At 40.7% G+C, this 18,323-nt stretch overlaps 1 protein-coding gene across 3 annotated transcripts in view; it reads left to right on the top strand.

Moving 5' to 3' along the window:
* The first annotated feature begins 6,631 nt into the window (after nucleotides 1-6,631).
* LOC122917560 (cyclin-dependent kinase inhibitor 2A-like) overlaps nucleotides 6,632-18,323 on the top strand; it is a 28,134-nt gene continuing 16,442 nt past the window's right edge. The window contains exon 1 of one of the 3 annotated variants that reach the window (XM_044265581.1): nucleotides 6,632-6,913. In XM_044265581.1, the coding sequence (XP_044121516.1) occupies nucleotides 6,664-6,913 (250 nt within the window). In that variant the 5' untranslated portion in view covers nucleotides 6,632-6,663. The remainder of the gene's footprint in view (nucleotides 6,914-18,323) is intronic. The other 2 variants (XM_044265583.1, XM_044265582.1) reach the window with 2 other exon arrangements.

Below are 18,323 nucleotides of genomic sequence, written 5' to 3' on the forward strand. Positions count from 1 at the left end.
AATATGTATCATGTATAATATATATAGCTCTAAATTTAAGTATTTAAATTTATATGTATTTAATTTTAAATTTTTAATTTAACTATAAATTTAAATATTTAAATTTACATATATTTATCATTTCATTATTAATTTTATCACAAATTTGCCTTGAAACTAGGGCTGCTCGTGAAATGATACGTGCCTAGCATGGATTACATACTAAGCTCACTAATATAAGTCAACATGTACCTCAAAACTGAGCATCCAACTCGGATTCACTAATTTAAAGTTTGAGATAAATAGAAACCAAAGATTTTGCTGGGGAAAAAACCCTGAGAGATGCATGAAGATGACATGCCTACTCACAGCTATCCGTGTTATAGTGGAGGTGTACAAGGGAACCCCAAACACCTGTTAATCCCTTTTCCACTCAGAAGCCCTGGGCATTAGATTTCCAGCGCCTGTGGGTCTGAGTTGCTGGGTTCCACCTCCTCTCCTCGGACACAGGAGAAACCTCTGTAGCCCCTGCATCTCCTCCCAAAATGCCACCTGGAGTTATAAACACTAACCTTGCCTAAAATATTTGGCCATCTTTAAAAAAAAAATATTTGGCCATCTTTGATTACTCTCTAATCTCTGGACTGCCTTTAATAGAGTTACCACAGACAGATCTATCCAGGATTGCAGGAGCCTTTTGATCTCCCGAAATCTCACCATATACAACAACAACAACAAAAGTTATGTCGTCCCCTCTCTAGAGAAAAATTAAATGACATTTCATTTTACATTCACCTCAGGTATTATTTATATCTTTACAAAGATAGTGCTGTCCCCGCCAGTCATTGGAGACCTGTAAAGATAGGCACGTGGTTCTCAGTCTTGGCTCCATTTGAGAATCATCTACATAGAGAAATGTTTTAAAATTTAGATGTACTAACCATCAGGTCTACAGAATTAGCATCTCTAGGTGTGAGCTGTCCTTGGTGGTTACTTTAAAATGTTTGCTTGTGGTACACTTTCAAACAGTACCAAAAAAAAATAAACTTAAGCAAAAATCTCCTAAAATCTCATTACCCCTCCCCATTCTCACTACCAAGGGGTAATGACTATTTTTAAATTTTTTAAATTAACCTTCCAGAAATATACGTACATACAATTGCAAACACCTCTCACCCAATGCACACATTTGGAAAACATAAATGGGACCATACTATTCCACAACTTGTGTTTTTTTTAATTAGTAATACATCTTTGACAACTTCCATTATCAGTACAGATAGATGCACTTCATTTTTTATGGCTGTATAATTTTATATTTTATGGATGAAACCCAGTTTAAAAAAGAAATTTATTGAGAAACACATAATTTATCTCCTTTTTCCTTTCTTGCTTTTTTTTTTTTTGCTACTATATATGGCGCTATAAGGAATATTTTTGGCATCCTTGCATGAACAATCTACAGAAATTTATAGGAGACAAACTTCAAGGGTTAAGAATACATCTCTCAAAAAAAAAAAAAAAAAGAATACATCTCTCTCCAAAAAAAAAAATACATCTCTCTCTTACACACCCATGCACACAAAGTGTGTGCATATGTGTGTCTTTGTGTCAAATCTTTCCAAACTTCTATGTGCATGTGTATATGTGTATGTCTGTATATCTTCAATATTACATATGAGTGTGTGTGTCTATATATATGTATACATACATACTGGTATGAGTTATTGAAGTGCTGAGTTAAAGGGACATAAATCTTTATATGTGTGTATAAACATTTATCCATATATATAAAAATACAAATATAAATACAAATACATGCATGCATGCATATCCCTTTCCATACATATATATCACTGTACATATATGATATATCTATTTCTATACATATGTTTATGTATGTGTATCTTTGCATACTTACATGAGTTATAGGAGAGGAATTGCTAAGTCAAAGGGACATATATGCATGTTCAATTTTTATAAATACTCTGAAGTTGCCTTCCAAAACAATCACACCAAGTTACAATAGTGTGTGTGATTGTTTCCTGATGACTTTACCAACATTAACACTCCTTTTAAAATTTTGCCACACCCATAGATACCTCACTGTTTCTGTTACCTTTCTTTAATGAGTAAAACTGAGTATCTTTTCATATATTTTTCTAACCATTCGTATATGCTCCATTATAAGCTACCCATTGTATTCTTTGCTCATTTTTCTACTGGTTTACCTTTTTGTTCCTATATGTATTTATTTATATATTCTAAAACTTAATCTTTTGTCATACGTTCAATGATAGTTTTTAAATCTTGCTTATGGTGACTTTTGTCTTTTATCTTTGGGGTGTTCAGTTTGAACATGTGCAATATTATGGAAGTTTCTCATGAACCTGATCATCAGGAGTTACCTGAGAGAAGAAATTAATATACTGTACACGATGCAAAGGGGAGGCAAGTGGTACAAAACAAGTCACATTAAGTAAAATATCCTCTTCTATCTCTGCCTGTGGGATGAATTTGCTGATCCAAAATAGAAAATAATTTTCCTCCATTAAAAAAAACTAAGATCTATGCCTTAAACTTATGAATAAGAAAAAAACTAAGAAAGATCCATTTTTTAGGCCAAAGGAAAAGAGCAAAGAAAATCAATCACATTCAGTGATTCTCTATTTGCACAAAGGACCCACTGATAGCTCAGTCCCTATTGACTCCAGCCTTTAGTACAACAGAAAGAACACAAGGCGTGTAGTCCAAAAACCTTCTTGATGATTCCAGCCCTAGCACTTGCTGGCCATAGACTGTCCAAGATTTGAGCCCCTCTGGGCCTCAGTTTTCTCACCTGTAAAATGGAAGTAGTAATCCCAAATTCAAAGGGCCACTGTGAGGATACAATAAGTAATACTGGTAAAAGTGTGTGTACATACTAATGCTCAGTCCTTGATCCTACATTTTTTGAAGAGCACACAGCCAAAAGTCATTTGGAATTCCAAAAGTCTTTGTAATGCCACAAATTGGTTGTTTTGCTAAAGATTCATCTTCATAATTGTATTCTCCTTAGTCTACTATTAAAACTGCAGAGAATTGCCCCTGCATTCCACAACTTACAAAACACAGGTGTTGGGCAGCAGGGGAAAATCAAGATGGAATGTAAGTTTAAATTTTAAAACTTATATTCATTGAACGTGGAGCTTATTATAATGACCTTACTTAATGCTCTTACTCAAACGGCATTCCTCTGAAGTGGGCAACTTCCCTATGCCCAGAACAAGTCTGGGTGGAGATGATAGGGCTACAGGCTTTGCATCAACATGGGACTGGAGGAGATTATGCTAAGAGAAATAAGTCAAACAGACAAAGTCAATTATATGATTTCACTTATTTGAGGAGCATAAGGAATAACACGGAGGACATCAGGAGAAGGGAGGGGAAAATGAAGGAGGAGAAATCGGAGTGGGAGAGGAACCATAAGAGACTATGGTCTCTGGGAGACAAAATGAGGGTTTTAGAAGGGAGGGGGTCGGGGGGTGAGTGAGCCTGGTGATGGGTATTAAGGAGGGCACGGATCGCATGGAGCACTGGGCCTTATAGCAAACAATGAATCATGGAACACTACATCAAAAACTAACGATGTACTGTATGGGGACTAACATAACATAATTTCTTTTCAAAGTTATACAGGCCCAATCAATACAGACAGATTCCTGAATTTAAACTTGTCAGCAGCCCCCACAGACATAATGGGATTATATGATATTTAATATTCAGGTGTCACCTGGGCTAGGTTACAGTACCAGCTGTTTTGTCAAACACCAGTCAAGATGTTGCTGGGAAGGTACTTTTTAGGTATAATTGACATTTAAATCCATAGACTTTGAAGAAGGCAGATTACCCTCCATAATGTGTGCAGAACTGACCAAGGCCTTGAGTGAAAAGACAGGCTTTCCAAAGAAGAAACAATTCTTTCTCCAGGCGGCTTGACTCAAAACTGCCTCAGCTCCTCCCTGGGTCTCCTGCCTCACCAGCCTGCCCTGCAGATTTCAGACTTGCCAGCCCCTATAAACAGGTTTGCTAGTTCCTTAGAATAAATCATACACACAGGCACACGCACACCCATCCTATTGGTTATGTTTCTCTGGAGAACACTAATAGTTTCAAGAGATGTGCAACACATGTCTTCTTCCATGGTTTACTGCCACAGATAATCCCCTGCCTGGAAACCCTCATTCTTTCACTTCTCCAAGGTTCCTTCAACCTTGGGAGTTCCTTCCCAATGCTCCCCTGTTCCAGTCCTACCTGGAACTGGAACAGGGCTGGGCTGGAACAGGGGAGCATTTTTCCTCTAAGATGCTTTCTCTGAACTACCCACCCTCTAAAGTGCCCCTTCTCTGGGCCATAAAATAAAATCCCCTCACTATGATTGTATATTTTTACTAATTCATCTCTCCTCTTAAGTATTTTGGGGGGCGTATTTTTTGGTATATTTGGTATATTTGGGGGGTATTCAGAGTATTTTGGGGGGTAGGGTCGTCGGTGTGGCGCAAGAGCGCAGGATTTGCTTCCTATGGAGTTTACAGACTACTGTAGGAGACAAAACCACAAACAAGTAAACAATTACATAGGATAATTTCTGTCCACTAAATACAGGAAAAACAAAACCCATGATGATAATATGGGCCCTGATAGAGGGAGAGTCTCGAAGCAGGGAAACTTGAGAAGAGATCTGAAGGAGAAAGAGCTAGCCTTATGAAGAGCGAGAGAGGGGGTTCACTCCGGACCCAGGAGGGCCGAGTAGCCCCAGCAAGGAGCACGGTGTTCGGGAAATCCCGAGTGAATCCTATAGAAGAGCGGAGAGGTGCGTTTGTAAGATCTAGACATTTAGAACAGCTATTTAAAACTGTACCTAAGTCTCACTTCGTCCAGCCGGCCTGATCGTCGGCTAAGTCCTGCGATGTGGGGAGGGATGGGGAACGGGAAGAAGCCTGTCGCCAGACCCGGCCTCTCGGGAGTGTGCGGCGGCTCGGGCAACGCAAACCTCCCTTTCTTCACGTACCGCGGGGCTTGGCACCTGATCCCCAAGGCCCTGTCTGCTCTGGCGCTGCGGGTCCTCGTCTGCAACTCAGCCACCAGGCCCGGGCACAAGTAGACGCCGCAGCGCGGCAGGCCACCGTTAAGGTTCCGCGAAGGCTGGGCCTAGCTAGTCCCACATCCTCTGCCACACGCCCAGCCGGCCAGGCCGCGCCGGCAGCCAGCGACGCTCTAGATCGATCGCGACTGACTGCAGGCCGGGGAGGTTGGGGCACCGGGTCAGCGCCGCCCGCCTGAAAGCCGCGTCCTGCGCTCGACCTCCCGCCTTCGGGGAGCCAGCGAGCCCGCGTCCGAGCTCCATCCAGCCCGGCAGCCGGGGACCTGCCGCACTGCGCTCGGGAGCTGAGCTCCGCGTCCTCAGGCCGCCTCTGTATCCTCGACTCACCCCTCCTTTATGCTGCCGCTTCCTTTCCTTCCCCCGCTTTTCCTGTGCAGAGTGGACCACGGCGGGGAAGGGGGAGGAGGAGGAGAGACGGTGGCGGGCAGTAAATAATCCGCGCTCTGGAAGACGAGAGGCGGCGGCGGAGCAGGGGAGGAGCGGGGGGAGCGACCACGCTGAGGAGTCTGGCGGCGAAAGCGAACGGAGTCGGAGCGCCGGGAGGATGGCGGAGGAGGAGGAGGGCCGCCGGCCGGGAAACCGGGACTGCGGGGAAACCGGGAAAAGCGGGGAGCAGCCCGTGGGGGAGGGGAGTGCCGCGGGCGGAGGAAAGAGGAAGAAGCGTTCTGATGTTGCGCTGTTGTCTAAGGTTAAAACCGAAAATAAAAACTGCCTGGCTTCTCCGCCCAGCCCCGCGCCCTCGGCGACGCGGGGAGCAGAGAGTGGAAGGGGCGCCCCCGACCCAGCAGGGACCCCGGCGTTGGGGTTCGGCTCCACCTACCTGGTGGGGCGCCCGGCCCGCTTGCTCCCGCGGCGCCAGCGCCACTCAGTGTCCAGATGTCGCTTCGGCTGCAGGCAGCGGTTTCCTTTAATTTCGCTCGTTTCCCAAATGTAGAAGTGGAGCTTAGCGCCATTTCTTTCAAAACCAACATCCAGCCTCCTGAATGGCTGATGCGGCGCGGAGATGACCTTGCTTTTCCTTTCTTTTTCTCTTTTAAGTAATCCGGTTTGGAGAGATGGAAGAGCCTTAGCCAGGGGCGCGAGGGATAAAAGAAGGCGGGTAGGGGAACCGGGGCGCGAGCAGGACTGGGAGCCGCCGCGTCGCGGTGGTTCCTGCTTACGACCATGTCAGGTGACAAATGTTGCGAGGGGGCGGGGGCCTGGAGATGGGTTCTGGCGACAGGCCCTTGAGCTGTCACCTCGTGGGGCGCCGGCGCGGAGGGTGGGAAGGTGGGGGAGAGCGCGGATCGGGCGGGAAAGAGGAGGAGGAGGGGAGGCGAGCCTTGGGTGCTTGCGGCCCGCGCGCGCGCAGCCCTCGGGCTCCACCGCCGGCTTTTCCCGCGCGCGCCGGGCACAGAACGGTTCTGAGCCCGGGGGAGGTCGGGGGGCGCGCGAGGGCGCGCAGGGAACGCGGGGGCGCGCCTGCGGGGCGGGGAGGGGCGGGGGGCGGTGCGTGGGTCCCGTAGGCGATCGGGGGGCGGACGCGGCTCTGCCTACCTCTGATGCCAAAAGGCGGCGCAGCTGTCGCGGAGCACAGCGGAGGTGGCGGCAGCGAGAGTATGGTGCGCGCGTTTTTGATCACAGTGCGGATTCGGCGCGCTGGTGGCCCGCCGCGAGTGAGGGCTTTCGTGGTGCGGATCACGCGGCCAGCGGGTGAGTGGGCAGAGCCGGGTGTGCGGGCCGCTGCGGCCCTGGTGTTAAAGCTAGTGAGGAGCCGTCGCCGAGCGCAGCAGCCGCATCCTGGAAGAGCAGGTAAGAAAGGCCTCGAAAAGTCCCGGGCGCAGTCGGCCCTTGGAAGGATTTGTTTGTTATGATTTAATACAGATAAACCATCTTCCGGACCAGGATAGGAGGAGGAGGTTTTTAGGGGTGGAAGCTCTCTCCCCTCTTTCTCCATTTACAGTTACAGTTATAGTTACTTAGGGGTGTATGGCTCCCGGTATATTGAGCCCAGAGCCCCCTTCACACGCCTCCTCAATCCCATGAAAACTCCGGGGAGAACCGGGAGATTCTATTCCACCCTAGAAGTCAGGCACTCCTGAATTTCCTGGGTGGGAGTCAGTACACACACACACACACACACACACACACTGAAGATGTATTTCTAGGGCGCTTTACTTCGCCCTAGAGGAAAGTATTACTAACGGTCTCGGTTTTATGGGGGCCACCTGTTTACTCCCCAGCCAGGTTAACCCTCTCGGCTTACAGTAGATGGAGGATGTTTTTTTGGGGGGGGGGGGTCGCACATGGTTTGACTTCCCTAAATAGCAACACTGATCGGAGGAGCAAACACTTGCCTTTGAGGTCAGTAGAGAGTTGGGCTTTGGTAGTAAGGTGGAGATCATATTTGGAGCCCTAACATATTCAGACTGCTTGGGATGATATTTAGCAAAATGTTTAGCAAAAAATAGACCTGCAGTGGTGAACACGAGAAATCACAACCCATCACGTTTTAATCATCTCAGGCCACAATTAACACTTTTTTAAAAATGAGGCCTACTTCTTGAAAAACAAAATCCTAGGTAGTTTTGTCCTCACATAGACAAATCTTTACTCCGTGTAATTTCCTATGACCAGAATAATTGAAAATACATATTGCTACAATATCCAGACTCTTAGTTAGAATCTGGATATAAATCTAAAAGCAGCTTAATGAGGTTTCATTTTTGTGACCTTACTTGGGGCATCCATTTTCCCGGGAATAGATGTTTTGAAAAAACAAAGGCCAGGGGAAGGGGAATTATTTTTTTATTGTAACGTTAATAGGCCTTTGTCATGTAAATGTAAAGCTTAAAACTGGGGGGTGTTTAGTTAGGTGCCTCAATTTACAAAAATTTCCAAGCAGGGGCACGTGGCTGGCTCTGTCCATAGAGCAGGCAACTCTTGATCTGGGGGTTGTAAGTTCGAGCCCCATGTTTGTGTAAAAATTACTTAAAAATAAATCTTTTAGAACATTTACAAACAACTTATAGAGTAAATACTTTCTTTTTCATATTATTATGAAACTTCAGGTTTTTTTAAGAATTAGTAAGAGCTTGAAAGGAGCTTGAAAAACATGCTATGTTGCTGGACTTCATTTTATTATTTTTTAAAAGATTTTATTTATTTATTTGACAGAGAGAGAGATCACAAGTAGGCAGAGAGGCAGGCAGAGAGAGAGAGGAGGAAGCAGGCTCCCTGCTGAGCAGAGAGCCTGATGGGGCTCAATCCCAGGACCCTGAGATCATGACCTAAGCTGAAGGCAGAGGCTTAACACACTGAGCCACCCAGATGCCCCTTCACTTCATTTTAAAACATTAACAAGACTTTGTTTGTTTGTTTGTTTGTTTTATGGTGCTTTATTCTGACCAGCAAACGTTTAGCCACCGTATTTTTTTAATATCAGAGTTGTTACTCTTACTCTCTACTTAAAGCTATGTTACTTAAACTGTTAGGTTGCTTCTTGAAATCTGTAATAACAAAGTAGAAAATTTTAATCTATGTAATCTTAGTTATGTGTTTTCTATTTTTAGGAATACACAATGTAATAGAACTACTTTAAGTTAGATACAGTATTCATTTTATATTTTTTTGAGATGTTAAAAATAGAAAAATAATAGGTTCATTGAAAGTATCCATTTATTTCTTGTTACTTGAGTATAAATCAATTTTCAAGGATAACATGTGAAATTATTTTAAAAATGCATTGGCTATTTAAAAAGCCCAATTTTTAGGAAATATCTGGCCCAATTTTTAGTTAGGTGCCTCAATTTACAAAAATTGGAACTTAGAGTGCAACTTAGAATAGAATATGTCTTAAAAAGATGTGCAGGGCACCTGGGTGGCTCAGATGGTTGGGCATATGCCTTTGGCTCAGGTCATGTTTCCAGGGTCCTCAGATCAAGCCCCACACAGGGCTTCCCTGCTTTGTGGGAAGGCTACTTCTGTCTCTCCTCCCCTTGCTTGTCTTCCTGCCTTCGCTGTCTTTCTATCAAATAAATAAATAAAATCTTTTTTAAAAAGTTGTGCAATTACCCAACTTTATTTGTGAAATTATACACTATATGTGACATATGGAATTATTAATTATAAATGTTTGATTATATATTTCAATAAATATATATTATGCCTCTGGTTATACTGACTTAAAAATATATATGGATGGTAATTACGTTGGGACTCATTCAGTTTCTTAAGAACAATGCTAAAAATTATTTGTATGAATTAATATTAATACAAATATATAAGGTGTAATTATTTTTTATTTTTAAGGTTTCTGCAACTATGTTAATTATGACTTTTTATTTTTATTTTTGTGACTAGAAAATGTATATAATAAAATTATATTATATATAATATATATAACTAGTTTCTTATTCACACATGCCTGATGAATTACATTAATTGATTTGTTACTTCTATCTTGGTGTGTTTACAAAACAGTCATATTTTTGTGGCATGAAGTATTTATTTGTTTACTCCTATTTGGGACCCCTTAGGGTGTTTTTTTTTAATCACCTTGAACAGCATAGAGTTCTCTCAAGGTAGGCACTGTACAGCTAGCATAAACCATTATTCCCAATGTGTTCATGATCCCCAGGTTGTATGATGTTCTAAAGAAACAATGACACTTTCAGTAACCAAAATTGCATATCCATATACTTCTTTGGGGACTCTTGAATTTTAAAAAGTCCATTGTCATCCTAAGATAGAGAGGACATAACTTTGTCTATGTCCATAACATTTTATATGTCTCTTTAATTACATGTTAGTTCATCATTTGTAACGACTATGCTAGAGTTAAGCTAAACCATTTTTCCAACATGTGAATGACTCCTGTTAGTAGAGTGATCCAAACTATCTCAAAAATACTTTCTTAAATAAGGCTGAACATTTGACCCAGTATTTTTATTCTTTTTAGTTTTCATCCTTTTTGAGAAGCTTAACAATCTCACATCCCCCTACATATTAAAACACCTTAGGCCAGAGAATCCTTCTGTCTGCTACAAAATCTAACTTGAGAACTATTATTTCTACATGAGAACTATTATTTCTACATGAGAACTATTATTTCTACAGTTTAAGTTATGTAAACAATGGGTATACTTTCACTTTCTAAATATAAAATTATAGTATTGAATAGCTTTTCTTTAAAAAGCTACACATTTCAAAATTCTCATTCTCACATCATGATCACTAATATTGTATCTGTTTATTGACTAATGAGCTTCATGCACTTGTTAAACACCCTACTGGCAAGGACAGTCTTATTGTAGGTATGGGGAACTTTTAAAATATCCATACATTTTTGGAGGCACTGTGATTGGCTCAGTCCCAAGGACACAGGACTCTTGATCTTGGGGTCCCATAAATTCAAGCTCCACATAGGGCATAGAGTTTACTTTAAAAAAATATTTTTAATCAGAAAAAAATTCAAACATTTTATTCAGTTACTCTCTGGGTAGGTATTATCCAACAAAAGAAAGATTATGACAAAGATCGATGGACAAATAGTAGCAAGAATTTTAAAATCCCTTGAATACTAGCAATAAGATGTTAAATTGCGGCACAAAACTAAGCACTGGAATAATGGTCTGGAATATTCTAGACTCTGGACTATTATGGACAATCATTTTTGAAGAATGTTTAATGGACTGTGAAATGATGGCATTAAAAAGTAGGTGATTTTCAAGATTCAAAACAGTAAACAATTCTTAGTTTTGCTTTTCTTCTTTTTCTCTCTCGGAACACACACACACTCACACACACACACCCTGTTTATGTACGAAAATATTTTGCTACAGTGCTTTCCTTAGGATGGGGAGGGGACTGGGAATGGTAATCTATAATTTCTTCGTTATACTTTTCGAGTTTTCCAAAGTGTCCTGACCATCACCAGTAAAAAAAAAAAATATATATATATATATAGGTCATTTTCAAAGCCTGAAATGATCCGTGTATCACAGATGAACTAGAGCCTGCTTAGCGTTAGATTGGGGGAGGCAGTAAGGAAACTTGAGTTGTGCAAGTATCATGTGTAAGAAGGTTCTTGTAAAGTCTGGAGACAAAGCTGTGGCTTCAGACTGACGCACGCCGTTTACAAGCTTCGTTTTTACCTAGACGTTAGATGCATAGCTGTGCCTTTTTTCCCAAGGGCCTGGGTGTTAGGCCTCCTGTCCCATACTTCAGCCCGCTTCTAGGACTCCCTCTCACGAGTCCTCTCCCGACCACTTCACGCCGAGGCTCACCGCCTCCCAGAGCCGGGTGAGGGTTGCAGCGGGCCTCCCGAGGACCTGCTGGGGAGAAATGGCCCGCCAGCCAGCAGGAAGCGAGACTCGAGTCGAAGCTGCTGCGACCTCGCCTCCTCTGCCTCCGGGCTGCAACCAGCCTCCCGGACCTTACCTCCTCCCCACCCGCTCAATTCCTAGGGACGCTGCGGATGCCGGAAATTTCATTGGCAGCTGGGGTAGGGCCCTCGAAACAAGAGTTGAGAGGCGGAGCCCACTGATCACCCCACTCCGCGAATGCACCCCTTCTACATGAGAACTATTATTTCTACAGCCGCCCATGGGCCTCGTCTCACACCCCAATATTTCCTCAAGTAGGATTTGGTCATTATAACACAAGGGATTACACGTAGAGCGGGAATGGGGCTTCACTAGGTGAAGGAGGAAGTGGGGGCAGGCAGAGGCTGAGGTGGTCTCCTGGTCTTGCACCAGGAGAGGCGCTAGGTAGGACAGAGGATGTCTCTTGGTCACCTCTCCAGCTAGGAACTGGCTAGCCCTTTCTTCTGGAAGGGAAGATCAGGGAGTGGGTCAGGTTGATTCTGAGACGCCGTGGGGAAAATGTCCTAAACTCTCGGCAGCCAATCCCTTCTGTGCCAGGTGGCGCCCAAAGAGTACTGAAAAACTCCCTCTTCTTGTTACTCTGTCTGCGGTACAAGACGGTAAGGAGAATGACCCCTAGTATTTTTCCAGTGATGAAGAATTTGCCTCAAATTCTTCTCTCAACTGTTTTTTTCTCATACTGCAGCTGTCCTCCTGTTTGAGAACTTTCCCTCCGTTAAAAAAAAAAAAAGTATTAATACAAGATCAACTTCTATGACGGTAAGCCAACGAATGGAGAAAACCTTGGGAATAAATAAAGGCTTTGTTCAGTAAGGGAAAGAAGGCCTCTCTATAAGGCTCTCCTCCAGCCTGGAAAATGCCCACCGACTCGGGACCTGCACAGATTCACCAGGTCCTACTTCATGCTATTTCAATGTATTCAGCAAAAGCACTTACGTTGACAATTGTTGAACTTACTAAGGGTCAGTAGCATTTGTTTTTTAGAGAAAGGAAAATTGAAGAAAATCTTTGCTTCTCACTGCAGGCTTTATAAAAAAGAAAATATAAAAATTTTATCACAAGTGACTTAATTCTTCAACAAGATCATAGTTTTTCCCTTCACCTCAAAAAACAAAAACAAAAACAAACCTCAGAATTTAAATAGTTTTAAAGCCAGTAAGAAGAAAGGTTTTGTAGTGGTTCAGAACTACATGAACAAAGATATGTAATCTCTTAAACAAACTGAAACTAATAAAATTGTGCAATCAGAGTGGTGTAAATAAATATCCCTTTACTTTCTCAATTTAAGCATGAGATTAGTGAGAAGTCAAGGAACTAAGGCAAGGCTTATTAACAGCATCATTACCTGAACTGCTGTTTAAAATATACACTTCTGGGGCTCACTCCCAGAAAATCTGATATAGCATATTTGATGTAAGTCTCAAGAATCTGCATTTTATTTTATTTTTTTAAGATTTTATTTTTATGTATTTGACAGATGAGAGGCAGGCAGAGAGAGAGGGAGAAGCAGGCTCCCCACTTAGCAGAAATCCAGAAATCTGGATCCCAGGACCCAGAGAACATGACCTGAGCCAAGGCAAAGGCTTAACCCACTGAGTACCCAGGCACCCAAGAATCTGCATTTTAAGAAGCACTTGAGGGGGAGTCTGTTACAGGTGCCCTTTCTGCAACATCATTGGCAAATATGGACAGTGTTGCTTTTTAAACCTTATTTTTGCTTATTTATTTTTAAATCAAGGCTCTGGCCTTTTAGGTAAGATTTAAATTTTAGAATTGGTCAAGTCACACTTTGAGTCCCAGGAAGGATACTGAGAGCCTGAGTAATCAATGAAGGAGCTAATTTCCTAAATAAAGGAGACTTTTTATTATTATGTGATCATCTGAATTGGAAGATTATCTCTTAGATGCCAGATTTTTACTGTCAGAACATATTCTGGGGCAAAGGATTAGTAGGATATACTTATACTTGTGTGTTAAAGCCCTAGGCAGAAAATTTCCACATAAACATTTATGATATTTTATTTTTTTGAAACACTATACATACTTACCCTTGCTTACATTGTTGAGTAGTTCAAGATGGATAGGTAGATAGATAGAATATAAGGGGTTTCTTTCAGTTCATTTTATTATCCAAACAGAAACCAGGCTGGTAAAACCAACAACCTAAAATTATGTAAGAGAGGAAAAACAAAACAGATGTTTCACAGGTTTAAATGACATTTATTGATCACAGCAAAATCACAGTAAAATGTAGCTGTAACAGAATAAAGCACTTGTGGATGCAGAAATTAGGGGTCTCTGTATCTGTGTAACAGCACAATGACCAGAGAAGAAATATATGTAACTAATGCAAGCTAAAAAAATCATTAGCCATTATAAGAAAAACTAAATTGTTATGCCTTCCAAATTATAATTTTTCTGCCTCTAAAATACATTTTGTCTAATGTCATACCTGGTGTATTAGGGAAGCTTCTGTTTTGCTTTCTTTTCTTTTCTCTTTTTTTTTTTTTTTTGAATGCCACCATTTTCTTGCTCTGAAATCTCGAAGCTGCCAGATGAACTGACTCAGCAACCGTACAACTCTTTCACCCAATTTAAAGAAACAGCAGCCATCCAAAGAACAATGACTCCCCCCAGATGCAAATCTTTCTTACCTGTGGAAGAAATAGTATATTTTAACTTCGAAATGATTGTTAAATGTCCACAGAACATGGGACACCTTGAATTTCACTCCATTCGGTTTACATGCTGAATAACTGAAGCTGAATATATTTTATCTAACATATGATTTTTAAAAGAAGTTTATTGAAACTTTCTTCCAAAGGTTTGCTTCCTCTATTCCTTCAAAATAATTATAAAGAGCTTAACAGTAATAGAGCACATCAACTCACATCATCTCCTTCAATTGTCACATTATCCTTCTGTTTTAGAGATTTTTATTTTCTCATTTTATACACTGGAGACTGGGGTTCAGATAAGTTGTTTTATGATCTGCTAAAAGTCATCCACTAGTAATTTGCGTACAGTTGGACTGGGTTTGCTTCTTGTCCCCAAATGCCTCCACTTACAACTTTAAAATTTATATATATGTATATATATATATAAAGTATACATTATTTCCACTTTGATTCAAGAGCAATAAATGGGAAACCTGTGCACAAGCATAGGAATCACTTAAAGCATGTGGTAGAAAAGTCACTTCCTTGGAATACAAGACCTGGGATTAGATTGTTTCCTTTACTTACTAGTTGCACAGTGTTAAATACTCCATGTTTCCATTTCCTCATCTGTAAACCTGAGATTGTAGCCTATAGCATTCATCTAATAAAAACTAGATGTAATAGTATATGTAAAGATACATTAAGAACTTTCAGTTGGCATGTATTTGCCAGTTGTTGTTAAAGTGCCAAATGAAACTATGCCCTTAAAAGCATATTAGTTTACTTTTACAGTAAGTGCCTACTTAATTTGACTTTAATTATCCAGATTAGCTGGAAATTTCTGAACTCCACTTTAAAGAATGTACATATTATAATAAAAAATATACTTATTAATTCAAATCCCTGCCATGTGAAATCAGTGTAAATTTGCCTACTTTTTTAAAACCCATACCTGTACAGAAGCCCTATATTATGGCCTTTATAGTAGGACTCTGAACTATAGTATTCATGAGCATTAAGTAGATATTTTTTTAAAAAGATTTTATTTATTTATTTGACAGAGAGAAATCACAAGTAAACGGAGAGGCAGGCAGAGAGAGAGAGAGGGAAGCAGGCTCCCTGCTGAGCAGGGAGCCCGATGCAGGACTCCATCCCAGGACCCTGAGATCATGACCTGAGCGGAAGGTAGCGGCCCAACCCACTGAGCCACCCAGGCGCCCCAGTAGCTATTAAACAATATTCATGAAGCTCTGTTTTCTAAGATGAGATATCAAATTAATTTTAAAAAGCTGAAAAAAATTTATTGATCTGCCTTCAATTATCAAAAAAAACTCAATATAATAATAATTTCTGGAGGGAGCACTGAGATAGTAGACTCTTAATTCCTCCAGAAGGTTGCCACCAGTCTGACATCTGAATCAATAGTCTTTGCATAGTGTTTTGTAAAAAGAAAAAAAAATAATATAAAGAATTCTGTGTGTGAGAGGGAAAGAGAATGCAAGGAAAGAGGAATAGAAACATTAAAGTCATCCTCAGAACCTTCAGCATCTCTGCCTTGGAAGGTGGCATGCAGTTATTTAAATTTAGAAGGATATCAAAAAGGTTAAATATATTATGTTAACTTCTTTAAGGCAAAATTGACTTAGGTGTATAAAATTGTTGCAAAGTAACATAAAATGTATTATGTTGTCATTACCAATTTATTTATTTTGTTTTATTTTTTAAAAGATTTTATTTATTTATTTGACAGAGAGAGCAAGAGACACAAATAGGCAGAGCAGCAGAAGGAGAAGGAGAAGCAGGCTCCCCACTGAGCAGAGAGCCAGATGCGGGGACTCAATCCCAGGACCCTGAGACCATTGAGCTGAAGGCAGACGCTCAAGCAACTAAGCCACCCAGGCACTCCTCACTGCCATTTTAAAAATGGAGTTTAGAGGTTATCATCTCACCCATAAGAAAGAAAAATGTAAGGCTGTACTTTTAACCCAAAGACTCAAAGGAGAACTTGAGTGGAGATGTTACATCTGTAAGTAAAAGGTGCTAAACATGAACAGGAATCATTTCCTGCTTTATTCAGAATTCATACATATGCATTATGAGGTTAATTCCTCCTAAAGGACTTTAATCACATATCAGGTGAAGAATGTCACTTGAGGAAGAGTGATCCCCCAAACAGGAATTATTTCTTATAATCATTTATAATATCAGGTGACATTTTGGCTTCAGAAATCCAGGGAAAGCAAAAAAAAAAAAAAAAAATGTTTGAACATAACAGTAGGACTATAGATTCCCCAAGAAAGCAGGCTACTCTTAAAGAGGGCAACCAGTTCTCCGTTGGAAGAAGAAAGCTTCAACTTAGATGATTCCCCTTGAAATTAGAATATCCGAAGTCACTGTTAAACCCAATCAACCATGAACAATCAATTCCCACCCCCAAGAGTGAAAAATTTAATACAATATTATTTCTCTGTGAGTTTCAATAGCACATCCATAACATCAGCAGCATAAGCAAAAATAGAGTAGTATATGTGTCCAAGCTTATCAACTAAGAGAGCAACATGTGTTTGAAAGGAGAAAATCTATCCCATCAGTAGGAAAAAGAGGGGGGTTAGGAACAGAGGTTTAGAGAAGGAAACTTTATATCCCTCAGTTTTGCCTGTATTGTCCCCACTGTACCTGGTCTTGGACCTGCACACCAAGGAGTGCCAGTGGGTGGTACTGAGTGAAAGGAAAGCACTGAACACTCACACACTTTATTGTTACTTCCCATGATTTAATGAAGGTTTTGTGCAAGTTTTAACACAGCTCTGTTCTCAGGGGGTTAGAATTCAAAGAAGACGAAATTAATCATCCCTTGTGGAAGGGAGTTGGCTTGTTCAAACCACAGGTACCCACCAGAATGTATAGTAACAACGACAGAAATACCCCAGAAGAAATTGACTTCGATGGCCTAAATCAGTAACATGAGATAGTAAATGTCATCTAGTGTCCAAGAAAGGAGGTTCTATTTATTAAGAGTCTACTGTATGCTTAGATTTTTATATATCTGACATTCTTTATTCTTTATAATAGATTTATATATAATATAGATTTATATCTATAAATCTATAAAATAGGTTTATATATACTATATAATGTAATATATTATATTATGATATAATATAATACCCTATGAGGTAAGCTTTGTTTTCCCCACTTTTGAGAGGTGGAAAGATAGAATCTCATGATATATGAGCATTGGGTGTTATATACAACTGATGAATCACTGAACTCTACCTCTGAAACTACTAATACATTATATGTTTATTAACCGAACTTAAATTTTAAAAAAGTTTCCATAATTGTTCAAGCCCACAGAGCTGGTAAAGGAAAGGTCAGGTCTATGAGGGTATTGAGACAGATTGTCTCATTATCATGCTTCATTTGTGTTCACTTCCAAGACAATTAAGGATATGTTGGACATTCTCACCAACCATGTCTGTCCAAGTCAGAGTAAGTAGCTGTAGCCACAGAAGAATTATGGAGAGAGGATTAATTTCAAAACCTGCAACTAATATTTATTAACTGTGCAACAATGGTAATGTACCACCCTTCCATTTTCTTATTTATAAATCAAGGGAGTAACTTTTTGAAAAGCAAATTTGCAATATGTGGCAAGAGCTCTTATACTTTTGGAAAAACTGCAATACTCTTTATTGTAGCAATTAGAAACCCCTAAAATATCTGATATCACTAAGTAAACTATAATACTATCTCAATAGAATGTGTTGCAACTGTTAAAAGTAATGTTTATGAAGTGATTTTTTTAAATATTTTATTTATTTATTTGACAGAGAGAGAGATCACAGGTAAGCAGAGAGGCTGGCAGAGAGAGAGAGAGAGAGAGAGAGAGAGAGGAGCAGGTTCCCCGCTGAGCAGAAAGCCCGATGTGGGACTCGATCCCAGGACCCTGAGATCATGACCTGAGCTGAAGGCAGCGGCTTAACCCACTGAGCCACCCAGGCACCCCTATGAAGTGATTTTTTAAGAGAATTTAGGGAAATGTTTTAATGATAGGTGAGAGGAAAAGCTTATTTCAGAGTTGTACTATATCTGCAAGAACTAATCAAGGAAAAAAAGAAAATATTTCAAAATTTTAACAGTCATGGCTTCTGCGCAGTGTAATTTTTCATTTTC

Source organism: Neovison vison, chromosome 9 (genome assembly GCF_020171115.1).
Source record: "Neovison vison isolate M4711 chromosome 9, ASM_NN_V1, whole genome shotgun sequence".
Lineage (NCBI taxonomy): Eukaryota > Metazoa > Chordata > Mammalia > Carnivora > Mustelidae > Neogale > Neogale vison.